Below are 27641 nucleotides of genomic sequence, written 5' to 3'. Positions count from 1 at the left end.
TCCTGATTACTTGGTCTCTCTTCAGCTCTAGGTGCTATTTTCTCTGAATGCCTAAGAGCAAGGTTATGTGGTCACTTCAGTTCACTGAAATCTACAGTGCTCCATAAAAGTGCAGTACTACCACCTTTGCACCCACGGACAACTTTCTTGCAAGAACACTGATTTTTTTTTGTTTCCTTGATACTAGTTTTCAAACAGATAATGTTCTTGGGCCTGATTCAAAAGGCTCTTATGTGCCTAATAGAGGTAGAACACAGAAACCAGCAGGCAAGAGATGATGGGTTACTGGAGAGGAATAAAAACAAAGCCAATCTTTTCTGGCAGCAGTGCAGACATCTACAAGAATAAAGTAACCACACAACAATGGCCTAGGATACCTTCTTATGCAGCGCAGGGAGTTTAGAACAAAGACTAACCTAGCATTCTAGATTAATGAGGCCAGACATTTACAGTCTGGTCAAGCTGAGGCAAAAGTCCTTTGTAGAGTTCTCCTTCATATGTCATGAGTGCTAAATAACACTCATAAAATACATTTTTTTGAGCATTTTACCTCCCTTGTTACCCAATATATATCACCTTTCCTACATATTTTTGAAACGTCCAGCTTTAATGTTACTTGTTCAAAGTAAAATTTCTTGTGAATTTCAAACACTTAACAATTGAAAACAGTAGGGTTTTGTTTGAAAAAAATGTAGTCACAAAGAAAAGAAAGAACAATAAGATAAATTTCTGACTGAAAAGAACTCTGCCAGATGTTACTATTTTCCAGCCAACTGAGTTCACCTTCAGTGGGCCACATGCATAGATACAAATAAGACCCCACCAATTATCTTTTCTACCATGCTTTTCAGGGATTATTTTGCCCCCCACAAGATGCACAGACACTTTGTGAGCCAGAATCTCTGGTCCAGTCAAGTCAGGTTCTAAGCAAGACTGATGGGTCTGAATGACATTCAAAGTCCTGAAGTGCAGCAGCTCCCCAGGATACAGGCCAATACCCGAATTAAACAACAGACGTTCATCCTAACTGATGTGTGGTTTCCCACAGTCCTGAAGTCCAAATATTTAATCTGTCCTGGAAAAAACCTCCCCCTAAAAATCCATGATAAATAATGGATTCTCCTGCAGCACAACTGGAATAGACCTCTCAGTGCATGACACCAAATCTATTTTTGTAAAAGGACAAATGGAGCCAATTGAGTGACTTCACTGGCTAGTGATTTCTTTGAAATAGCTTACCACATACATGAAAATACATTGCATTGCCTCACTTCAGAAGTTATCTTTGTTTTCTTTTTAATTAAGTTATAGTATTTATCTTGATGATTAAACTTCAGGATGTGTGAATTCAGTGGCATTATGGAAACCATTGTATATCAACTCTTTTTGTACCTACATATGCCTGTAGCCGTCCAGGAAGGCAGCACTGGAGAAGGTAATTATATATGTGCAATATTTAAAGGTTGACCCACAGGTATTCAAGAACTATAGAAGACTCCTAGTTCAACCTCTTCATCTCCAAAACACATACAGACATAAGCACATTTAGGAGACTGAAGTTATTCAAATTTAAATTAGTGCCATTTAAACAAGAAATCCACAAAACCAACCCCAGTATTAATGCTGATTGCCAGAGTGTGCCAGCATTTCACAACAGCTATAAATGTGTGAGATTCAACATTTTTGCACTCCTCCTCCTGCAAGCACAGCTGAGGAATGTTCAGATGTTCCCATCCACAGCTATATTAGGTACATGCCTCAAGTGCAGAAGCAGCTTTATAAGTTATACTCCAGGCAATGGAAGCTTAGACATATAACTTACTGGACTGATGCATTCTTGTGTCATCTATTCATTTAGTATTGTACAGAACAAACGTGCATCTTTGGTCTGCAGCTGAAATGTAACTGTTTTTGAAGAATCTTGTTTTATTACCCACTTATATGCAAACAGGGCCAGCTGGGAAGGGTAATGAGATGAATGTTTTTTTCTTGGAATTAGGGGTGAGTTCTTATCTGCTGGACATTACTCCTGCTTCCTTTTACACATCTCTGTTATTCTATTCCCTTTCTTTAGCTTTTCTGGTGCAGAACCTAAAATAAATCAAGAGACAATGGTGCTCCTAAAAGCTGCTTTTAAGTTTACAGTCAACCTTAAGAATTGAAGTTTTTGGGCTTCTATGCTTATACCATTCCTTTCTGATGATCTGTGACCCATTGCAGAAGGTTGCATTAACTTGTAAACTTTATGCTAGAGCAGAACTCCAGTCACTCTTCCCAAAGAAACATCAAAATTGGCTGACATGGGCATCATGCTCCATCTCACACCCAGGTCTGTCCCAGGCAATCTGGGATGCTTCCCTTAGCAGAGTTAATGCACCTTTAGCTACAATGGAAGGACATTCCTACATCAACTCCAGGACAGTCTCTGGGTTGGCAGCAAATCAGGTCTCATTGCTGATATAATTTTCAAGGTGCTTTCAGGTGACTTCAGGAATGCTGTCTCCTTGTTACAGTGCAGAACTGTGATTCAAAGTACCTAAGTGCTATATTTCAGTCTCTCACTGCTTTAGACGAGAACAGTGGCTAATCCTACAAGCCAGCCCAAATCTTAGAGTTTCTATTTTTTAAAAAATGAAGACAGTACTGTTGACCTTTGTAGCTTTGAGATCTGTTACTGAGAACTATAAAAGCTAGAATGACTGCAACTCAGAATTTACTCTCTCTATAGTTGCATTTGACAGCTGTATACTTATTTGTTCTATCAAGCAGGCAAGTACTCTAGAAAACTTGCATCCTTAAGGAGTTAAGAAGGCATGGCACAATATAACATATCAAGTAAAATAGAATTGTGATGGAGGAACTTCCTCTACCTGCCATATCTGATGATTTCTAGTAGCCCTCTAGGATGGGAGCCCAGCTTGATCCTCTTTTCTGACTAGATGTGTTTGCAAATCACTGGTAAATGGTCTCTGCTGAGTTATTAGGTCTCTAGAAATACAAATAAAGTAAATGTGAGTAATATAAACACTTCTCTCCACAAAGGAAGTATAAAATTTCAAGTTTGAGTTCAGAAGGATATGAGCCTAAAATGTCCTTTAATTTCTATGAATTTTCAATCATAGAAAATGATGCAATGTCCTAGATTTAGCTTGTTTATAGCTAAAATGGTTAGTCTTTAGTGAATTTATTGTTTAGATCCCTAGAAAGGAGTAGGAATGGAGCAATAAGACAGGGCTGAAAACTCCGTTCCAAAACATTCAGAATTGAAGAAGATTGATACAAAAAAGAAAAATCAGTTTCCTCATTAAGCATAAAAAGATTCAGAGCAACTGGTTTGAAAGTTTCTAAAGCCACTTTTCAATTCTGGAAACATTATAGATTCAGAATAGAAAGAGGACCAAATCCTACACAAAATTAACTACTATGACTGTGAGCAAAATTAATGCCTCTGTTCAGTGGCCCACAAAAAGAAAAAAATTCAAAGAAAAATTGGGATTGAACCACTACAACCCCAGGAGATTTTCTTGCTGGTCTGAAAAATGGAATAAAAACCCAAATAAAAATAGAGTCCTGCTACTTATAAACTTAGCACCAATTACGTTCAACTCAGTTGCATTCAGCAGCTAGTAAGTATCCCATCATCCTACATGGGCATGACTTACTGCAGGCACTTGTTAAACAGAAAATCTTCCAGACATCCTAGAGAGTTTATTGTTAAGGCTTCTGAACCAGCCTAGAAGTTACAGCTTATATACAGAGTTTACTTGTGGTTCACATCTTTGCAGATTCACTATTGAATTTCTAAATTGAAAATGAAATGTAGCTAGAAAACTTTATTAAGCCTTTAACCACTCTAAGGAAAGTTACTTTAGCCACAAGACTGAAGCTCCCCGGCTGCATTCTTTTCATTACTTTTCTCCCAATCTATAGTTGATATTTTCTGTTTTGCAGAAACAGTGTTCATGGTTATGGGCTGACATCCCATCTTTCCTTAGTCCTCCCATCTCTAGACTAAACAATGCCAATTCCTTCCACCCTCCCTCATACTGCCTTCTAGACTGTTGCTCATTCTTTTTACTTCTCCTGGATTGTCTCCAGGGTGTCTACATTTTTCTTCAAGCATGGTGCCCAAAACAGTACTCCTTGCTACTGGAGAGTGTCAAGGAGAGTGGAAGAAGTACTTTACACACCTTGCCTAAAATGTTTGTACACCAGAACTGCTTTATTTGGCTTAAATTTGGTGATACTTGGTAAGTGGTGGGAGCTTTTTGAACTGTTCAGCTGAAAATATATGTTTGGAGAGTCTTTCCTTGTGAAAGCTGGGTTCAGGTATAGATTTGTGATCAGGGTCCTAAGGCCAGAAATTTGTAAATGTCTTTTACTTTATTACGAGGCGTGCCAGCAAATCAGGAGTAAGCTCTGATTTACTGTGCAAAATAGTCCCTATTTTCAGATCCTCAAGCAAGGCACACATGGTTTTCAGATATGGATGGCAATTATCCTATTTTGTGTTTAATTAACATAGCAATAAATATTACCCAGCTTTCTAGACACAGGTAGTGGGTTGGATTCAGCAAGAGCCCTGCCTCCAAGGAACACCCTGAGCCCCCAAACCTTCTGAGCTGCGCACCGTTACATAGTACAAAGTCTTGATACTTCTCTGTACATTTAGGCTGAAACACTGTCTCATGAAAGTCAAATTAACATGTTTGTTAATTTGTATTCACTATTAGCTCTAAGACTTTACAGGTAGCAATGTGCTGTTTACTATTTATATTTGGTTACAAAAATAGTCTTAGTTAATGCCCTAAGACTAGTGTAGTCTAAATATTCACTCTAATCATTGGTAACACCTCCCTTACTCTTACTTTGCTGTGTTGCCTTAAATTGTACTGTAGTTTATGAAGAAGATTTGGAACAGACCTTAATGAGATTTTCTACCAGAATTTGAAGGATTTTGTCTTTCAAATACTTGCCAGAGGTCAGTGGTCTATTACACTTGGTACTGGGCAAACACGAAGCAAATTCAGCATGTTGGGCTGGTGTTTTTAAATACCTCTGTTGAACCACAGAAGTCAGTGAGTCTCAGGTAAAATTGAACTTTCTCAGCCATCTAGTTTCACAGTCTCTTAGTGCCTATTGTAGCTGTATAACTTTGCATGGGAAAAAGAAAGTGGGGCTGCAGATCAAACATTATCCTTTGGTATAGAGGAGGAAAGGTAGAATAAATATATCTTAAATTACTGTTCCACTTTCATGCCAGTACCACGAAGCAAGTCTAAAAATTAAAAGAGGGAATGAAAACAGAAATTCATAGCTGTAAAGTTCAGTAATCAGTGTTATTGCCTGGAAGACAAATAATGACGTCAGTGAACTACCTTCAAGGTTGAGAAAATAAGATTAGAATAATAAATCTATAACCTGGGAAATTATAGAAATCTTCAGTGGACTGCTTTGAAGACAGACCAAACAATCACTAATTTTGAGGAAATTGCTACTGCAGACTACTGGAACTTTACCAGAAAATTCACAAAATTCCTTCTCTCCACTTGTCACTGCTGGCTTAAAAAGCAGATAAGTGGAAGACATTTTGATGGTTTAATACATAAATAAATCAAAATGGGGGCTAGGGCAAAGAAGAGAAGTCTTTTGTATTATTTTTGCTGAGGAGAAAGCATAATGGCAGCCAAAAAAAACCCCAAACTACACTTTGACTACCATAACTTCTCTGTTATGCAAAACTTTTATGTGTTTTAAAGAATTGTTTAAAAAAGAAACCTGAGGGTATGCAAAAGATGCACTAGTACAAATACAGTGATATTTATGTGTGTTTTGTATTTATTCAGCTAAGCACTGCCAGCAGGTGTGCTTTTTTTTTTCCTCTTCTTTAAAGCTAGATGAAATTTGACTTAAAAATACTGACCAGAACATAGGAACATAATATTCTTGCATAGCTAAAGCTAGTAATGTCATGAAATCAAAGTGGGTAAAATCTACATTAGCATGAAGAAAACTGACCAAGTCTCTTGGTCTTTATTGTCAGACAAATTTGTCCAACAGATCACTTCAGGATTCTGGCATTGGCAAAATGCGCATGCCAGACACAGGAAACCAAGAAAAACAAGACAAACCACAGAAGCCTCCAAAACTGTATCATTTTTATAGTTTAGTGAGAAGATGGATGTTCTCACTGTGACTGACCTCCAAGAAGGAGACTTTTAAGCCAATACAAATATTAGCTTATTAAAGTCTCTGAACATTCATATAATATTGGACACAGGACAATCCAGCTTAGTTTATATCTGATTTTAGACCATTAACTGAATGGTACTTTGCTTAGCAATTTACCTTATTAAAAAAACAACCATACAACAACAAAAATCCCCAAACAAAAACCTATCAAAAATGGTCAATGGTTTCTCGTATTTCACAACCATAATCTAAGAAGTCAGTGTTCTCTATATTTACTCTAGAAATTATTAATAAATCAATACTTAGGTTATTTAGTTCTAGCTAAAACTTTAAAAAAAAAAGTCCACTGTAATTCAGGTGAACATTGAAGGTCATTGTGTTTGCTAATGAAAATGGTTTTAATATAGTAAAGTTAGCACTAGCTAATTTAAAATTGTCTTCATTGAAGAAAAAAAATGGTGAGGTGAAATATCTAAAATTGTATTTAGTTAACAGAACTAGCTAATTGTTAAAAAAAATATGCTAACAGCTGCTAATTGACCTCAAAACATCCTTGTTCACATGCATTCATAAAAATGACTGTAAGTACTGTATTGATATGAGAAGGAATAAAGAGATTTAAGCAGAAATACTCAGTTGAATTTGGGCAAGTCATTTACCTACATGTTCAAAACCATTACAGGATTTGGATGATCACACAATCTCACAGTAATTCTCTGTGATACTGAATATTATAGGTCACATGGGCATTCTGATGAAGGAATGGCCAGCCAGCACTTTCAAAAGTGAAGCTTGATATGACCACCATCAGTAAATTCAGTTTTGCTGGGACCGATTTACCCTTTTAATATGGTATAGCAATGTCATCCATTTTGTAAGAATACTCTAAAGTCCTGCTGATAAAATTAGAAATATTGGTTACAGATATTAAAAAGGTATACTTAGTATTTTATGAGATTATAAAGCAAGCAACACACAAAGTCATGCCTCTGCTTGCCGTTTGCTTTCAATTCCTCCTATTCACTTCTTGTTTTCCAACTACCCAACTTTTAAATGCCTACTTTTTTAAAATCACCAAACTCTCCTTCCTCCATGTTTTCTTTTCTTCTCTTTCATGGTGTTATATTTTATCCTCCCCAGGCCATCAAAACCTGTAATAATTTCTCCTATTTTGCTACTTAATTATTTTTACTAGAGAGTATTACCTTACCCTATTAAACTCAGGAATAAAGTCTTGCACCAATTCATTTGCATTTATGTTATTGTACCTTCCACAGAGCAGACACCAACACAATAACTCCACATTAAAAGTATAAAACTTAAATGCTATTATATGCTTACACGTTACATATTTACACATAATGTAACAGATGCCTCTATTCCTGAGAAGAATCCCCTGTAACATGAAGTCAGTACCCAAGACCTCCAAAACACAAATCAGAAACTATACAGAAGTATTTTTAAGAAATCTGCTTTAAGAACATACAATGTAGCTTGCATGTAAGATAATCCCTTAAAATTACCTGTCCTTGATAGTACAAGAAGAAGTAGTTTGTCTCTTATGATGAGCCACTAAAGCAGGAACAAGTGGCCCTTTGATTGAAGGGCCAGGAAAAAGGCAAGGATGCACTGTACAAAATAAACTTGCACACTGATAAATAAGCAATGGATGAAAATTAACTATTTTTATGTTTTCCCTTCGAAGATTCATTCTGTCATTTTTACTGTATTTGTAGGAACACAAAGATTCATCCTAGACAATAGCTCTGTGACTGGAAACACAAACGTTTATTGCTGGCCTATATTTGTAACGTCATACCAGAGAGAATTCTCACTGAAGAGCAACATTAAAGGAGTAGGCATTTTCTAGTGGTGCATGTATGAAAGCCTGTCCTAGAACATCATTACTTCAATTCCTTCTATCCTGTACCTTCAACACAAATGCAGAAATAAGAGGGCTGATCCCACAAATGTGTGCAAAACATACTCTTTTAAGCAGCTTCTTTGTAATTTAATTCAGCTGGTCACCTTAGTTTCATAGATGGAAATTCTCTTAGAGAGAGAAAAAAGTACATTGCAACCTAAGAAACCTCTGCCTCTCATAGGTAATTTCAAACTTGAAACTCTTGCAAAATCTCAAAGGCTGAGGAAAGTATTAATCTCAGGAAGGAAAAGATATTTCACAGGTTAAGATATCTTTCTGTACCTTTATCTGCTGCAGAAAGAAATACTATCCATTCCTAAAAATGGAAAAATTTCAGACGTACCTTTACACTGACTCAAATCCTGATTTTTAATGTAGAAATCTGAAATCTCATCATACTATTTAATGATAATTCAGTCAAACACAGCAAGGACTCCAGTCTCCTGCATTCTTTCCCTTTAGCTGAACACTGAAGCTTGGCCTGTTGTGATGACAATGCTATTTTGTAACCCTACCTCTGAGGACTGGTATTTTGGGTGTCTGTTGTTGGAGAAGAATACAAATGTGAAACAGGCAGGTTAAACAGAGAAACACATATTTTTTGGATATCATTCTATTAATGTGAGAATTTGGGGACCAGTTATCTGTGATATTCCTTTCTGCAGACTCCAAGTTATTCCCACCACCAACACAACAATATCAAACAGAAAGCTAGCTGTTGAGAGAACAAGTCTTACCTTATAGGGAAAAGAAATAGTTATCAGTGCTGGAAGTATACTGCAGACTGTTTGCACACTTAACAGCAGTTTTAAACCTGTCTTGAAGCCAGATTAGCCTCAAGAGGAAAAAAGAAAGAGGCAAAAAATTATTAACTATTAAAAATTAAGGCACAAACTTGTTCTGCTGCTGTTGTAGAAACTTGGATTGTATGTGAGACCTACATAAAATGCCCAGGGGCAACAAAAAGTGTTTGGAGAAAAATTCAGCATGGGGACTTTGAATAAGAGAACAGAGGAATCTGAATTATTTTATTCCAAACAGTATAGAACTGTACCTTTGAATTCATGCTTTTATAAAAGAGATTATAAATCACTAGTCAGACTAAAGTATATAGCTGGTTTTTAAAGAATCTTTTCTATAATGATGGAATACCCAAAAGGTAAATTTTGACAATGATTAAAAATCCTTCCCATTGTGAACAGCGTGCAGTTCACTGGAATATAGCTCTCTGAACATGACTACGTTCCAGATGATTAAAGATTTCTTCTTCTGTTTCTGGAGTGAGCTGTATATTATCTTTGATTGGAGACAGAGGATCTGACTTTCTACAAGAAGGAAGTTTTTCATACTCTCTGCACAAAAAAACCAAAGACAAAACAAAACGAAAGAATTATATGATATTTTGTTTTTCTAACCACAGGCGAGTAAGAATACACAGGTTAAAACAAAGCAAGACCCCTCACCTAACTACCCACTCCACCTATGAATAAGTACAAAATAAAAATTTGTGATGCAGTTTTAATTTCAATTTTAGTACAACTGAACAACTTCACTGAAAGTGAAAGAATAATAGCTGTTAGCTTTATCTATGAAAGACTGTATGCACACCATCCTACTCTGGTTTGTACATGCCTCCTTGACATTTAAGTCTTCTGAATAAGTGTAGTCTTATAGATATCTCTATATCTCTATATCTCTATATCTCTATCCTGTGAGTCTTGACATTAAGGGAGAACAGATTAGTGTCCCACATGATTTATTTGCCATAAGGTAATGTAACTGTTAAAACATTAGGCTAATTAAGAAACATCTTAAAATCTGACAAAATAAAGAATACTCAGAGCTAAGCAAGTCCTAGCAGTAAAACCCCCCAATTTTGTGAAATGTGTTGAGAAAAAAAATCCCCTAAAAGCTAATAAACTATTGCTTATATAGAAGTAAGTAATGCAAAAATATATATCCCCAGTATAAACACCCAGAGGTTACAAACCAACCAAAACTGCATGACTAAAATGTGCATGGTGGGAACCTAGTCTTCCAACCATCAGCAGAGAGTGCCACCTAGGCTCACACTGTTCTATCGGCCTGTATTCGGATAAATCCAAATATATGAATTTTCTCTGTGTGAGCGACTCTGATCAGACATTCCCAAACAGAGGTCAAGCAATAAATGCACAAACACTTTCACTTCTTCCTTGAAACTGTCAGTCATTCTTACACCCATAAGGAGGATAATAAAAAGTAAGATTTCTAAAAATGTAAATATCACAAGTAATATTTTTTAAACAGAAAGCAGTTGTATGTTTACAATAACCTAACCTAAGGCCCAAACTTACTAAAATACATTCATCTGAGTTAACACATGCTTATCAGTATCAACATTTACTACTCAGTGCAAAGAATACTTTTGTTCCACTCACATTTGGAACGTTTGGTTTCAAGTTAGTAAAAATAATTTTGTTTAAATAAGACTTATTTATTCAAAGCTGAGATTGCCACTTAAAGCTGGGAAAACTTCGCCACCAGGAGTTTTTACCTGAGCCCATGGAGATAGTGTGAGTTAGAATACCTACACTTCAGGTTCTGTTTTACATTTTTAAAATAATCATTGCCCTTCAAGTTCAAACCTTGAACCTATCTGCAGAAACTTCAAGTTAGACAAGTCATCTCCACAAGGAAAAACAATAGCATTTTATAATGTGCAATAATGTCTCTTGCAGCCAGATACTCCAGCTAACAGAAATATTCCATCAATTCACCATCATCTTGAAAGCAGAACACTTCTGACAATCAGCCATCTCTAAATGTGAGGGACACAGAGTCTAGTAGAAGCAACCTTGTATTCAACTAAATTTAGCAACTTTTATGCAGCTTTTGCATTTAGATCAATAAATGATTTTTGGTGTTTGATGGCAAACAATGGCAATGATTTTCATATCAATTATGGTAAACTAAATGTACTTATCAATAAAATTCAGTAAATTAATTTTACCTGAGAGTTTTTCCTGGTTAGAAAGAAAAAAGTAATTCTAAGAGTTTATTTACCAAAACCCATGCTTCATGTTTACATCAAGCTTAGGAAGTTATAAATTGTATGTAGAAAATATCTAGTCTTGCACTATTACCCTTATTGAGTTGTATGGAGAACACATGTAGGTCTGCTTAGAAAATTGCTTCTTTGGGAAAAAAGTGTGCAGGGTACTAAGTAAAGGGTTAAAGCAACTCACCTTTTAAATTGGAAGCTTTTCCAGAGTTCACCAATAGTGGATTGCAGTCCCAGCTTATTTTCAGTATCACAGTCCTTTCTCTTCTGCAGAGGTGACAGTTTCCTGCTTAGTCCACTTACTTTAGCTGGTATCAATGTCTTGAGCTTTGTTACCATATGTGACCTTGTATTACTGGATTTACGTAATCCAGGAACCTGTGGGATTTTAATATTGCAGTACACATGGTTAAAATGACAACCTGCAAGCAACAGGTATTATGCTGCAAAGCTTATAATCAAAAAAGTGCTTTACATTGTGTTGAGATAACGCAATCTGAAATGCCACAACGAAGTGTATTTAGACAGTGTCTATAATCTAAAAAATGGCATTTCAAACATAAGACATACTGCAGCTGTAAGAACTGGCAAACCAGCCTCCCTATCTACAAGAAAGACATTGAGGCACTGGAATGGGCCCAGAGAGAGGTGATGGAGCTGTGAAGGGTGTGGAGCACAAGTCTTACGACAAGCAGCTGAGGTAGCTCGTAGTGTTTAGCGTGATGAAAAGGAGGCTCAGGGGGAACCTTTACCACTCTCAACAACTGCCTGAAAGGAGGCTGTAGCCAGGTGGGGGTTGGCCTCTTCCGCCAGGCAACTAATAATAGGACAAGAGGAAATGGCCTCAAGTTGCACCAGGGGAAGTTTAGAATGGATATTAGGAAAAATTTCTTCCTGCAAAGGGTTGTAAAGCACTGGAACAGTCTGCCCAGAGAAGTGGCAGGATCACAATTCCTGGAAGTGTTCAAAAATTGTGTAGATACAGTACATCAGGATTCAGTACAATGGTGAACATGGTGGTGCTGGGTTGACAGCTAGACCTGCCCTTAAAGGTCTTTTCCAATCTTAATGATTCCATGATTCTATTACTGAAATTACATTGTTTCTACCTTGTCTTGGGGTGACTTTATGATGTGTATCCCGTATCGCTGCCCTATGCCCAGAAATTAATGCTTGTGCCTTTCTATGCCTCTAAACTGAGCCTGAGAGGGGGAAGGAAAAAACTGAGCAAAACTTTTTCAAAGCAGTTTGCAGCTTGTTCAAGGTCACACAGAGATAGCGACTTTTTTTCCCAGCTGTGGGCAGGGGAGTGAGGAAGCACCTGGCTTGTTGCTGCTGGGTCAGTTTCTGGCCAGTTTTTCAGTTTCCTTTTCTCCAGAGAGAGACTGAGAGTTGAACTTTTATTTCCTTCCCTGGAATTTCGGATTTTCTCCCTTTTCTACTGGACTGCTTCAATATCAGAGCACATCGGGAGGACTTTCCACCGAGCACAGAGGGCCTGGTCCTGGGCCAAGCCCCAGCTCCAAGGAGACCAAAGGGAGGACTCTGACACTTTCCCAGGTTTTTTCCCCACAGCGAGGGATTTTATTATTTGGCATTATTATCCTTTTCCCATGTGTTTGGTAAATAAATAGTTTTTATCTCTTTCACTTTCCTTCAAGGAAAATTTATTTTTTCCCGAACCTGGTGAGGGAAGGGTGGTGACCTGCCTTCTCTCAGAGAATATATTTCTAAATTTGGCCAAACTGGCACAATATACTAAGCAGATCTCAGTATTCCAAGGAGGGAAAAAGTGTTTAGAATGTAAGCTAAAAACTGGAACAAGAACACTAGGAAGAAGAAAATAAAATCTTAAAACTACCTGCTTTATAGTATTTTGCTTTTTATTTATCACTTCAACCTTTTTACAACACGTGAAGGCACTCAAATCCTATGTATCTCTGTAGTACCGAATTACATCAGTTATAACTTAATTTAGCTAACCCAAAAGTAGGCAAAGCTGCATGGTGAACACCTGCTAAGAAACTTAAAGCTAGAGCAGAACGCTCTTTTCTATTATCAACATTAGCCTCTTTGCTAAGCTCACAGCAGTTGTGTAAAATAATTAGCAGTAAAAACCACAGCTGAAATAGTATCACAGAAACAAACATGAGGTTTTAGGGAGCTCAGAATCACATAAGCATTTGTTAGTAAAAAGCTTTTATTAGTTTTGATATTAGAATTGAATAGGTAGCACTTCACATTTTGGTTTGGAACCACAGTAAGAGATGACAAATTTTTCAGACTGCCTCCCCAGTTACTAAGTTTCTCTACACTTAATCTACATAGCTGATATTCACTTTATGAACATCAGAATAAATTATGCTTTAAGTGATTAACTGCTTCTTCCCTAAATCTGCAACTCATTTTTCCCTTTGGTATGTTCTACTGTATTCAACACCAGCAAACACTTCCCCTGTTTTACACTTGCAGGATCCTAGTAAGAACCCTAACAAGATTTTAGTAAATTCTAAAAGAAAACTGAGACAAAAGTGGTGCTCCTTATCTTTATGGTCTTACTGGTCTACAACTCCCAGGAGTACAAGAGTCTGGGTGTGTCCAAGTTACAATATGACAGACCTTTTGGCTGTTGCTGGCAGGTTAGTTTTCGGCCAAGCCAGTTTTCTGGTGTAATTCCTTCTTATTACTACCAGCACATAAAGGAAAAACAGAGAATTCGTGGCCATAGAAATAAGTGGGGGAAATCCTCCTACTAGCCACTTGCTCTAAACAAACCCAATATATTGTCCTCACAGATTTTCATCAGTTTTTGTTTACTGAAGGGCTCCAACCATGATGAAATTTTGTTTTTACATGATGCTTATATTATATCAGTACTTCCATAATGTGATTCCCCAATATTTAATGTATTCATTCTCCCAATATACCTTCCAAGGTGAGCAAAAAATGTGAAAAATATTAAATACAGCCTTAAAACCAAAGTAATAAAATTCTGAATGCCAGGACGATTTCCTTGCTCAGTCTTGCTGAGGAAAAGCAGGAAAAATGTTAATGCTCCAAAATACAAATGTTAATCTCTCCTTAACAAATAAGTTCCTAACAATAACCACAAGATGTCACTATTTTACAAACCACACAATATTCTTGTGTGGCTGAGAGAAGCTTGTGACTTTTAGTCTGTCTATAAGAAAACTTAGTAGGCATATACATAGTAGGATGAAAATATCTTCCTGTTACTTATTCATCTTTTGGCCAATTCTAATGGCAACACCTAAGGAGTCAGAGCTGTTAAAGCCTTAGAAGTTTTATCAACTAGACAAATGTATCAAGCTTTTAGAAATGTCCCAAAGACAAGGAACACAAGTTTATTCTTGGACATCTCAGAAACCACAGAGGAATCAAATTACAGTTGTGTCTTGTGACCGTATCTGGACTGTGAACACTACTGCCATTTATATCATTAAGCCTGAAGTGGATTTTCTTGCCTTAGCTTATTTTACACCAAAGTGTTTAAAATCCCCAAACACATTGCAACTTGGTTATCAATCACAGGTGGTTATATCACCTCAACTCCAGTGTAGATGAACAAGAATAAAGCAATGCAAATATTGGCAAGACAAAGCAAAAGTCTTTAATTACAAGTTCTAAAATGTACTAGTAGAAACTCTGATTTCCAGAGTTTAGTAAAGCTCAAAGTTCGAGGAATTCTTACCTTGGTCTTTATGACTGTATTTTTTTTTCCAGTTTGAACAGCAGAAAATAGTGGAGACAGAACACATCGATCATCATCCAGTTTTGAACTGGAATCAGACTCCTTAAAGAGAAAATTGATTTGGTTTCAAAACAGGTTGCCTTTTTGTAAGCACAATATATGTTTTCATATCTACGTATATATATACACACTTTAAGGTATAATGTTTTCAGCAGTTCTGAGAACTCATACAAAAACCTGTACTTTTTAGCAACACTACAAAGGCCTGCATATGCTTTTTGAAAGCATTTCAGGGACTAAAAGCAGAGAGCAAAAGGTTGCCTACCAGGTGTTTTTATGAGCCACTGCAGTGATAGCAGCAGAAAGACTGAAGGCAAACTAAAACCAGAGAACAGACTTTATTTAAGCTATATTCAATCCATTCTATACAATTACGTTAAGCATTAATAAGAATATGATCATTCTGTGATTCTGTTTAGAGACAAATTTTGTTAGCACAAGTTACATCATCTGTAGGGCACCATTCTGAAAAGGAGACTTCACTGCATAATTTCTTTTATAATTTAAAGTGAAAACAAATGCTGAAACAATGTCTAATTTTCTTACCTTTGCACCTGAGCTGCTGGACACTTGCAGGATTTCTGAAGACTCCAAACTGCATTCTGATGGCTCACAAGACCCTTGAGACTGGGATGACTGTTCCAGTTCTATTAAGGGGGAGGACTCTTCCTCTGATTCATCACACACTGCCCCATTAATCTGATCTTCCTGGGTTACAATGCAGTTGTTTCTCTGCTGGTGAAACTGCTGTGAAAATACAGTATGAGATGGACCAAGACTTCCTGAGTTACTTTCGAGGCTGCTAAACCACTGGAAACAACTTTTCTGCATTTCTCCAGGAGGTTTAAAGACAGTCCTTGATGATTTTTCACTTTCTGAAAACCTAGAAACATCATCTGCTACATGTTTTGTTTCCTGTTTCTGGCAATCCTGCTCAGCATCTCGAGTTAGATCACCATCATCCTTCTTTGCTGTACTGTCAAATGTAACTGCATCATTGCAGAAAAACCTAAAAAAGAAAAAAAAAAAGAAAAAGAAAAAAAAAAAAGGCAAGGGAGAAGAAAGTTATGCAAATGAGTATGTCATCTCCAATCATTGTCTCTATCCGTCAATTTTATTTTCCAGGTACACTTCCAGACAAATTATTTTGGCAATGGGAAAAGTCCCTAAGGGACACATTTAGCAAATAACAGTAAAAAAAAGTAGGAAAAAGTATCTGTAAAAACGGCATTAATTGACTGAAATACTAAGAAGATTCTTCACCTGAAAGAGAAACATCTAGAAATCCTACAGAATTTAAGAATATATTAATTAACGATAAAGCTAAGCAGTAGTGAAATACTTCAGCACCACTTATCAAGGAAACTAGAACCTTACTACTTTTTTTCCTATGCTATCACAGCAGCTCCTGAGAATACTGAGCACAGATTTAGGGAAGAATCTATCATCAGTCACAACTATTAATTTTTGATGCAACATAAAAAAATACTTTCAAAAACTTCCAGCTCAGAAAGGTGTGCTTTGAAACTAAGGTATTAAGACTGCTCCATAAAATTACAGTGCTCAAAAATATTCAGATTATTTAAGATAAAAATTACACAATAATAGACTTATTTGTGATAGTGTTTTGTAAAACAAATTCAAGTAGCTGTGGCCAAATGTGACTAAATGAAAAAAAACCTAACACAGTCCCTCTTCTCAAAGTGCTGCTGCAGAGATCAGCAATGTCAACTGAATGGGATGTGGTAAGAATAGGTATTTGTCACAGAGTACGACCAGGTTTAGCTTTACTGAAACAAACAAAAGGCCCTGTCAACTTAAGTCCATGTATTCACTCGCTGCTTACATATTTGCCACAAAGTAGCTGCCTTTGGTTTTTTGAGATACATCACATGCTCTTTACCTGGAAAAAAACCCCAGCCAATTCCTAATTAATTTTGATACCCAGAGGTATTGATCACTGAATTAATCACAGGGCTGGAGCACCTCTCCTACAAAGACAGGCTGAGAAAGTCAGCTTGGAAAAGAAAAAGCTCCAGGGAGACCTTACAGCACCTTGCAGTACCTACAGGGGAGCCTACAAGAGAGCTGGAAAGGGACTTTTCACAAGGGCATGTAGTGACAGGACAAGAGGGAAGGATCTTAAGCTGAAGAAGGTTGAAATTAGATATTGGGAAATAATTCTTCACTGTGAGTGTGATGATGCACTGGACCAGCTTGCCCAGAGAAGTTGCATATGCCCCATCCCTGGAAGTGTTCAAGATCAAGCTGGATGGATCTCTGAGCAGACTGGTCTAGTGAAAAGTGTCCTGACAATGTCAGGGGGGTTGGAATGAGATGATTTTAAGGTCCCCTCCAAACCAAACCATTCTGTGATTCTATGAAAAGTCTCAGCCTTCACTTCCGCAGTAAAAAGTGAACATTATCTATCTCACAAAGAGATAGCATGCCTAGCACAAAGGAGCCTCCATCTTGGCTCAGGTGCAATACAGCTGCATAAAAAGTCTGAGGTAGCATTTTTCCTATTTTCAGTATTCGGGCTATTTAGCAACCAGGACAGCAAATAGTATTTTGCTACTTATGAAAATGTGATATAAGCATACCTGCTTCTTGTTCCTGGAACAATTACAACATCCTTCTCTTTGTTTTTCCTTTGTAAAAAGGAAGCGAATTTATTTCTAACTCTGGGCAAGGAATTAGAGCTTTCTTGAGTGATGGAATTCCCTGGAGAATCAAGGCTTTGTATTGCTGACACACTCCTTTGTGCTTGACCATCATCACTCTCCTTCTTGATTCTTTTTGTTTTTGAAAACGAGTATTGCTTCAACAGATCTCCATCTGAGATTTCTTCTGAATCTAAAGACAATTTAAGCATCACTGTAGAAGCACATTCTACAATTAACCAGTTATGAGATAACTAAATATTACATATTTACTCTCACAGGCTTAAAAATATTAGTAAGGTCTGGTAAGAACATTATTGACAATACAGTTTAGATGTCTTTAACACCACTGTTTTCTAGTGCATAGCCTTAAAAATAACTCAGTGAAAAGGTAGACGGAATGAAGGCAGAACAAGTAGAATGAAACTGCATTTGATTGAAAATTGCTAAACTACCTACAGACATTGATAAGTGAGGGATTAGGAAGATATCATGCGTAACAAAGGAAAAAAATAAAGCCCTAGTAGCATAATCAGAAAGCAAAGGAAGCAGAGGAAAACACTTAACATATTAGATAAAGCACAATAGGAACAAAAAAGTGCCTCTTCTATTACAAGCTCACTGTTTATTTGAGCACGCATAACTCAGGTGGTATAGAAGACAAGACATCACAGATGTACTAGAGAAAATGAAAAAGTTGGCATAAAGAACACCTATACAGGGGACAGAGGCTGCACAGTCTGAGTACAGAAAACATTCTTTATGTTCTCTCTGACCTAATATCAATGCTAGGAAAAACAGGCTGTTTTAACTTCTTCACATGCCATTTTAAGATAGAAATTAAAACCAAAACTATATCAAAATAGAGATTGTATTGAACATAGCTTGAAATTTATAGTAAACCATTTGTAGCAGAGTTTTATAGCAAACCAAAGAAAGTTAAAATCAAGTCCTGTTGAAAGTTTGCTGTCACCCTTAATCATTATCTAGGCTTGTTATAACGTCTTGTAGTTTGTTGAAAACAGAATACAGACAATAACAGTTATGAGTTAAGCCTCTGAAGTCTCATACCATAAAGCACAAGATAAAATCCTTTCTTTTCCCACAGCCTTCTACTGTTATTCATATACTTATTTAATAAAAACATACCACTCCTTGGCCTTTTTGCCAAGAGCTCTTTGCCTGCAAGCTTTAGTCCTTTAACACTAATTATCTTCTCCATCCCTTTGGTTGTTGGTTTCTCTGGGAAATGCATTTTAGGAGGAGCAGTATCTTCAGTGGGGCCAAACTTGTACTCTGTGCTCCAAATGCTATTTACACGATTATCACGTCGGTCATTCCACCCACAACTTCTCTGCTGCACAGGCTACAAAAAAACAATTAAAAACCAAGACATAGGTTTATAATCTTGCCTTCTATATATGATTTCTTGACTTAGCATACAAGGAAGGACACTTTGACATTTGGACATCTAGTGATATACTCTACATAAACCATTTTTTGTTCTCACAATTCTCATGCTTTTCGTGCTTCTTTTTGTGCTGCCATGATGTCTCCATTTCAATATGGCACAAGTGACTACTTGCTCATCTCAGACCAAATTTAAAGTTTAAATTTTTTTTTTATTCAAGAAAACAATTTTGGATTATTCTTGGAAGAAATCCAAAACACTTGAGAATTCTCTCTTTAAATCATTCACTTCTGTAAATAGATTTAAGGACTTACCAAAAGTGTCTGGAAGTAAAACAAATATTGAAGTAAAATGCCATGAAAAATAAAACTTTACCTTTAGAAAGAGTGAGAATTATGTGTGTGGGAGCACACAGTTTCTGTAATGCCAGAATAGCTTTCACTGAAAATTCATTTGTGGATAACACTGAATCAGATTTTCCCGTTAACGTTCAGACCCACATCGAATTCTTAACAAAGAACAAAGATGTTACCTGTGCCGTGTCGGGGCTGTAGTTATCAATTTGCTCCATTGTACCGATATCAATGTTGCCAATGGCAATTTGAAAAGCAGTATCATCACCAACATGTCTGTTCCCATCACAGTAAAGGAAAATATCTGAACATTACATTGTATTTCAACAACCGTACCATGAAAGTTAGAACAGCCGCTCTCCCAGTTTTGGGCTAAAGAGCATTTGGGCCAAAGCGATTACTACTACTGCTCCTGGCTCAATATGATGTACAGCAATTGTAATAGATCTGCACTCCTTGGCAAGTCATCAAAGTCAAAATTAAATCCTTCAATTATCAGCAGGAGAGGCAGCAACTTTCTCCTTCCTAATTTCTGGAAATACCAGAGATGAGGTGGCTTGAACATACAAAGCTAGTAACTACATCAACAGTCCCCTTTCCTTCATTTTCCTAATCTTCCATGTTGAAATTTACGTTGCACAGATGTGGCAAAATACTACCTCTCTTGTATAGGAAGAGGGATCTGGTAAAACAGGAAATGTTAAATTAGAGAATGAGTTGAACACAAATTGCAAGAATTAAACTGGGAGAGATTGTAACATACAACACAGGCAGAAATTCAAGACAGCCATACAGCAATGAGTTTATGTTTAACCTGTATTTAACAATTTGTTTTCTAAAGAGAAAAAAAAAATATCAATAACTTTTGCCTAAAACAATGTATCAATGATAGGTCACTTAGCTACCCCCTGCACTTTTAAAAAATTGATTAAAATCAGAGCAAAGGAGAAAAGAAGAAACCCCCCCAAAAGTTTAAGACTGCAGAAAAGCCAGGCTTTAGTCAACAGCAGGGAGGCAACAAAAAAATCTAAGTACACCACAGATACAATAAAAATTAAAAGATACCACATCAGCTCACCCTTATTTGCCCATTCTGCTGTTTCAACACAAAGGATACCGTCCTGCATAAGTTAGTGTTTCTGGATCAATATCATCTCCATATGCATTCAGAGGAACTAATTTTCTGTTGACAGGATCAAAAACTAACTGATACAGGAATGTATTATTAGCTCGTGTAAAACCCTGTATGTATTCTTCTGGTACTGTTATATTCATCTTCAAGTACTGCCCCATTTTCTTAATAACCTGTCAAAAAAGAAATTACTCAACTGTTTCATTTCAGCAGTTCACACAAAAGGCTAAACACATTTCAATTATTAATTATCTTTGCTTGTAATTAAATGCAGAATGAGTGTCCTACTACAACAAGCCGATTCATCTTAGAAAGAAAATGGAACTTCGTACATTATTTTCCCACTCAGATTGTTTCCAATCACGTAAATAACACAACTTTTTATAATTCCTTGTTCAGTAAATAAATAAATACAAAATGTGATTAGAAAAACAGATAATCTCCTAAAGGTGTATTTGTTTAAACTAATGCACATCAAATTTTTATCATTCATATTATCAGGACATAGAAGCAATATGTGGGTGTTTTTATAACGAAAACAAAAGCAGAACTTAACCAGAATAAACCCTGGCATATTACTCAGAGATAAATTAAAGCAAATAATGATTTACATGGGAAAAGTTCGAAGTTCCCTTTTTACCTCCACAAAAGCCAAACCAGTTGCTTTGATGTCTGCTCTATATGATAAAAAACATTTTAAAATGAAAAATCATAGTTCTTTGTCTATGAGAGAAAAAAAAATACACTAAAACACACAAGCAATTTGAGAAAGAAGACAACACACTAAGTTAATTAAACTGCATACTAAAATGCTTTTCTGGATTAGATTTACCTGCCTCCAGGACAGCCCCATGAGGTATTCTTATTAGCTCTTAACCTCTCTAATCCCTTACTACTCACAGAGAAATTACTCCCGCCCCTCTTAGCCTTTTTATTTCCTAATATGAGATTTTTTAAAATTTCATACATTGGACAAGAAAAAAACACCCTATAGTGATTTGTTTTGCATCATATCACACTTTTCTTCCATACTGTTTTTAATATAGAAATGTCCATATCCATACATACATCATTAACTAAGATTCCCAATCCCTACTCCTCCCCCCCCACAGATAAATATGTACTTATACAAAAGTAACAGTTCATTTAGCAGTTCCAATAACTAATCTGCAGAAACAAAAGAAAGTGGTAATGAGGGGGGGGGAAAAATCCAAAGTCTTAGAAAAAATTAAGTTTCCCTTCAAACAGAATATACAACTGAAGGATTAGAACAACTCTTTATCTAAGTTTACTTTGGTGTATTTCTTATAAATATATAAAAGCTTCAACATTTAAGTTTAGTTCAGCATCTTTTATAAGCACAGGTAAAAATTACTTTTTAGTATTCTCCTCAAAAATACAGGAAGTCAAGAACCCTTCATATTTTCAACTGAGTGTTAAATTTCATATATACTGATATAGGCTCCCAAAAAACCAAAACACAAAGCAAAACTGAGTTTACCTTTATAATATCTGGATTGTTGGCTAATCTTATTAACTTGCATGCTTTAGCTAACCCAATTCCATGAATTGATGGGAGGTAGTCACAGCCAGAAAGAATACACATATAGCGGAATTTCTCTTCTGTAAATACATTTCCAAGCTGCTTACATTTTCCTAGTCGAGCTTGATCTATCTCTAGTCCATTTCCAAACTTATCAATTTTCAGAAACACCTAAAAATTAAGAGGAAGCGAAAATAGTAATTTTCATCCATATAAGCTGGTTCATTGCACTTGGTGGAAACAACAGAGGCAAAGTGCTCTTCTCATCTCTTCTGTTTCCCACATTTACTGCAGAAGAGTTAATCCATACATCAAACATATTTGGCAACTTCAAACTCTGTTTTTCAGGTATCAGCAAGAGGTAAAGGCTATTAGTATTCTCTTCCATACCTTTTTACATCCAAAAGCTAAGAGATCAGAGTCTTCTGTAATTATAGCTTGAACCATGCCTGTCTTATTAAGATAAGCCAGCTGAGCATCCGCTTCATAAGGAGCAACAATACAATCAACTCCCTGGGCTCGTGCAGCCTGTATGTAAACAAGAAGCATACACATACTTTGCATTAATTTTCAGTAATCCCCTAAGAGATCTGAAAACAAAAACAACTTTCAAGCAGTTTAGATCCATATATATTGGTTTACAAAAACAACCTTTCCTGGGTTGGCCTGTAACACTATGGTCATTGCATCTGACCACAGGTGGCAGCTTCAAACTCATGCAATTTATATTCTGAACAAAGGAGAACCACACTGAAACAAATTTAATACTGTTTTGATAAAATGCTATGACTGCATTGAATGTACAGCAAAAAACTACTAGAACAGTTTTTAAGCAGCCAAATTTTTTTCTGTAGTCTATGCTCATAAACTAGACAAGGGAAAATGTATATTAAAAAAATTGATTATTTTTTGTGCAGCAAAAGTAAAACAGAGATGTTAACAAATTCAGCTCATAGCAGTAAGAAGACATGTATTTTGTTCAACACATCATTATTATTTATACAAATGAACATAATTAACTTCAAGTTTGTTAGTTGTGCCTAACACAACCCAGTAACAAGCAGGATGGAATACTTCTCTTGTCTATATAGAAGAGGTAGTGATGTAGCTGCAAAAATGCAGAGTAGGATATGCTACCTATTGCATAGTTTTTTTTTTTTTTTTAACTGGCATTATCAACAACGTTGCCAACTTACTTTAATAACTTCATGAGCCATAGCATGGGTAATATTTACACTGCGCCCAAAACATTCCCTAGCTTCTGACAGTCTCCCTTCCTGCAACAATTGTTTCCCCTTCAGGAGACTGGCTTGACGCTTCCTAAAAGAAAGACAAAAATAACCACCAATCTCAGATTATTTTTCACTTAAAAGGACAAACAGCAGAAAGGACTAGGAAAGACAGGTAGGAAAGGGGGAAAAAATTCCAACACCTTCCAAATCTGGGCTACTGCATAATTTTTTAAAACTAGAAAATTAGATAACTAAGTCATTGTATTGACAAGGATAACTAGATTTGAATGCTGAAATTTATAATATTTTCTCAGAAAACAGTGACAAATCAGGAACTGAAATCAGCAGTGTAAAAGAAGAAATGTACCCACTCTCAGCTTGCAGTAAAATAGATTTAATGGGAGTTGGGAGTGTCTGACACCAGATACTTATTGATTTAGAGGACAGAGAACCTAATTTACTTAATTTCATATATCGGAAACTGTACACTTCACGCTGAAGAAAGCACGTGTCTCATGAGAATTCATAAATAACAACCGCGACTGAAAAATTCTCACAGCTTCAGTAAAAAGTCCCATTTAGAGGGACCTGAATCCAAATCTGAAACAGGTTTATCTTGCTAGTTGTAGAGAAAGATGAGGAAAGGGGTGCTATTTTAAAACAAAATTAGACTGCGAAAAGGTATTTTTGTCCAGAGATCACAAGTGCGGGTGAACTAAAAGCCTCTAACACATTACAGGAACTAATGCTCAAAGGTTTACTTCCTTCCTCTATAAAATGGCTTTCATTGATGAAGTGCATTTCTATTTTTGGAATAAAACCTCTAAGAAGTTTGTATGATTGTAGCCATAAATTAAAAGAAATCACATTATATTGCAGGGGGGTTTACCAGAGCTTACTACCTAGCTGAAGTTTGAGGGTTTTTGATTTTTACTGTAGTGATAAAACTGATTTGCTTGCAAATCAATACAGTTCAGTACTTACTCTCGTCGTGCCTTTTCCACTTCCTTCTTAGAGGGTAGGGTACATCCATCAAATACCAAAATTGGTTTAATTCCAAATGAGAGGAGCATATGAACAAGTTTCATACAGAAAGCTACATAACTATCAACAAAAACAAAAGTAACATAAGAAAGATAAACTTCTATTGTTAATCACAAGTCTAATACATATTTTCCACTTGCAGGAAAGGAGAACTGTAAGTTTAGGACTAACTATTGTTCAAAAATCGTAACAGGCTGTATATTTCCCCAGTATCACAAAAAAGTAAGAACACTTGAATGCTGTTTGGTTGGGTTTGTTACCAAGAGAAACAGTCCACCTCCCAGTTCAGAACTGGACTGACTGCTCCTCTCTCCTAGACAAGATGAAGAATTCGAGTATAATTGAGTTTGACTTTGCTACATTAGGATTCCACATTGACAAAAACTTGAACAGTTAAAACATGGATCATCTTTTTACTTTCAGCAACTCAATTCATAATGGCCGGGGAAACAGAAAGCAGAAAAGCAGTCAGTACATGACCTCTCACCAGAAAGGCAGACTAAATGCACTTTTGTAGAGCTGGAAGAAGTGATGCGGTTATTAAATCTCTCTTGCAGAACTACCCACTCTTCTCTCCAGATAGTGGATATATCCTACGGACAAGACATGCAAACATATCTTCCCATACTAAAAATACAGGCACAGCACTGAAAATATTCCAAAAGACAGAAAAGTTCCCCACTAACTGTGAAGATGGTATATGGACCAGGAAACAATCCTCCACTGGCTTCGAAGCCCATCCCTTGAAAAAATATTCATAGGGAATTCCAGATGTAATTTATTCCCTCAGACCGCTCATCTTCTTACCTGTTATTTCTACAGATCTGTATGAGATAATTTTATCAGCAGCACAGAACTAAAATCTAATAACTGCTGTAAACACTTAACCAAGCACATTGCAATGATGCTCAATTAAAAAAAAAAAAAATCAGGATTTTTTTATTTTAAGGACACTGTTTGAAACAGCAAGAGCAACCTCATCAATAGAGGATGAGAGGGGAAGGAGAGTGGGGTTTAGAAGCATTTAGAATGCAAGGATATGAGCACTGAAGAAACCAGATTTAGAGCTACCAAAAATAACTATGATTTTTGAAATACAGGAGCAAATAGCACTGTAGCTATATAATACCTTCATCCGGATGAATTTTAAAGTGTGAAAGGACTCTACACTATAGTTAAGGTGCCAGTCTAGGATCATATGTGCATGGAAACGAGATTTGTCCATAAAGTATTCATGTATTTAAATTCAACCATTCCAAAGTTTCCTATGACTATGAATATTTCTCCTGACAGTCAATTTTTTCCTCAACTGAAGTGTATCCTATTCTCAGGACTCTGAGGAACCTCCACTATCTTCAAGGCAGGGTTGGATTGAAACTCCACAGTTCTCCAAATTAACAAAAGCAGGAGTAAATATTTGAATCCATTTGCACCAACTCTCTCTTGCCTCCAATCAAACATCTGATGGATCCAAGGTCCCCTGGGTGGTGCCAAGCAATAGGACAAGAGGCAGCAACCAAAACACAGGAATTCCTCTAGAATATAAACAGAACTTCCTTACTGTGCAGGTAACCGAGCACTGAAACAGGTTGCCCAGAGAGGTTTTAGAGTTTCTTTCTTCTCTGGAGATATTTGAAAGCCATCTGGACACAATCTTGAGTAATGTGCATGAGATGACATCCAGTGGTCCCTTCCAAACTTACCTATATTCAATCTAAAACAAGAGTTCAACCCACTTTTTCAGAGATGGGCAAGAAATTATGCAAACCTGATCTAAGGCGTGGAGTTGAATCTGACATATGACCACAATTTTTGCGCTTTTCCTTCCCTAGAAACATAACTGTGTAAATGTATTTTAGAAAAGCTACTTTAACTAAAAACGTAGTATGTTAAGCAAGATATCTTACACTTTATTCAGAGCACAACACATCTCTCATAATTTCTTGGTATCATTATGACCTTTGTCACAGCAGTATTTACAAACTCTCTGCATACAAAAAAGATGCCTAAAAATAATATTAAACTTGAAATTAAAGAATTGCATGTACAGAATTTCATCAGAGAAATTAGATTATAGTTGAGAGCGACACATGCTAGGGAAAAAACCTGACACAGTCAATGGTATTTTAACCAAAAAATATTTTTGACAGTTTTTCTCCCAATGTGTACTTTAATATTATTTTATTTTGCACAGCTGGAAAGCTGTTCACTTATCGCCAAAAATTTCCAATTCCAAAGAGTTCAACTGAGAATTCAGAACCAATAGTAAGAAGATAAACTACTAGTTCAAGAAACACCAAGTTAACAAAACTTCAATTTGTAGAAAGGCCGAGACTTAAGCGTAAGAAAGACTTACATATCTGTGGGCTCTCCTCGGGCCAGCTTTTCAGCACAAGCATAGGCGCCTTTGTGCAGCCAGCAGTAGGTGTCCACAGCTACCGTCAGCCCTTTGTATTTCTTCACGTGGGAAGGCTCGGCAGCCTCCTTGATAAACTGGAGCAGGCCCTGGATCCCCATGATGCCACAGAGCGGGGAAAAAAAGGAAAGGCGAAAGAACGAAGCCGAGTGCTTTGTGCTATGTATCTTCGCTCGAGGGCCGCCAGGTCAGCTCACAGACGGGGCACCGGGCCGTGCCAGGGCCACGAGATGCTCCTGCGGGTGCCCCCACGCACCCGAGCTCGGGCCACCTCCCCACGCGGCGCCAGCGGCTGTACCTCGTTGCGGTCCGGCGCTGCCCGGGGAGTGGGGCGAGAGAGGGACCGAAAGACGCGGGGACACGGCCCGCGCCTCCTCTCGCCTCCCCTGGCCGGGGCAGACGCGGCTCCTCCGGCCCGGCCCGGCCCGGCCCAGTCCGGCTCAGCTCGGCCGTGGCGCGCGGCGGCCGCCCGGCGCTTTCAAGCAGCGCGCGCTGAGCGCCGTGGCCCCGCCCCGCGCGCGGGGACTACGATCCCCATGGTGCCCCGCGCGGGCGGGGCCGGGGCTGGAGCGCGGCCCGCCTGAGCCGCCGTGGGACAGCCCATTCCTGACAGCATTCGTGACAGCGGGCGTGTGGCTGACACAGCTCGTGGCTAACAACGACGAACGTGACATTAATAAACATGAAATACGCTGAAATCAAAAGGCCGCACAGAATTGTATCAGGACAAAGGACTGCAGCTAACCCAGCGGGAGGGGAGGGGAAGGGCTGACGCGAGTCACTGACGGCGAAGGATCAAGAGAGGGACAGATGTTACTGTTGCAGCACTGAAACCCTGGGGTTAATTCAAGAACGGATGGTCAAACTTACAATTATGTGATAAAGGTTCTTTTTCTTGACAGTTAACATATGGGTG

The 27641-nt window shown here is 37.3% G+C and overlaps 1 protein-coding gene across 1 annotated transcript; it reads right to left on the bottom strand.

The window, feature by feature from the left end:
• Positions 1-6153: 6153 nt before the first annotated feature.
• Positions 6154-27182, bottom strand: EXO1 (exonuclease 1). Its single transcript, XM_010399088.4, has 13 exons — positions 26666-27182; positions 24250-24369; positions 23230-23353; positions 22424-22561; positions 21992-22204; positions 20476-20663; positions 19538-19634; positions 18744-18960; positions 17535-17787; positions 15478-15940; positions 14872-14973; positions 11344-11537; positions 6154-9468 (listed from the first exon to the last, which is right to left on the bottom strand). Exons 1-13 carry the CDS (start codon positions 26824-26826, stop codon positions 9327-9329), a joined length of 2412 nt encoding a protein of 803 aa, XP_010397390.2. The 5' UTR covers positions 26827-27182; the 3' UTR covers positions 6154-9326.
• Between the last annotated feature and the right edge of the window lie 459 nt (positions 27183-27641).

Source organism: Corvus cornix, chromosome 3 (genome assembly GCF_000738735.6).
Source record: "Corvus cornix cornix isolate S_Up_H32 chromosome 3, ASM73873v5, whole genome shotgun sequence".
Taxonomy (NCBI): Eukaryota; Metazoa; Chordata; class Aves; order Passeriformes; family Corvidae; genus Corvus; species Corvus cornix.
Note: the sequence above shows the minus strand (reverse complement) of the source record. Positions and strands in the feature narration are given on the sequence as shown.

What these genes read in the sequence shown, in the direction of transcription:
- EXO1 (XM_010399088.4), bottom strand. Translation starts at nt 26,826, where the DNA reads ATGGGGATCCAGGGCCTGCTCCAGTTTATCAAGGAGGCTGCCGAGCCT. An exon ending in TAGCTTTTGGATGTAAAAAG is followed by an intron (nt 22,205 to 22,423) that starts GTATGGAAGAGA and finishes CTTAATTTTTAG; the next exon opens with GTGTTTCTGAAAATTGATAA. An exon ending in AAAAGCTTCCAATTTAAAAG is followed by an intron (nt 9,469 to 11,343) that starts GTGAGTTGCTTT and finishes TTTTTTGTGCAG; the next exon opens with AGAGTATGAAAAACTTCCTT.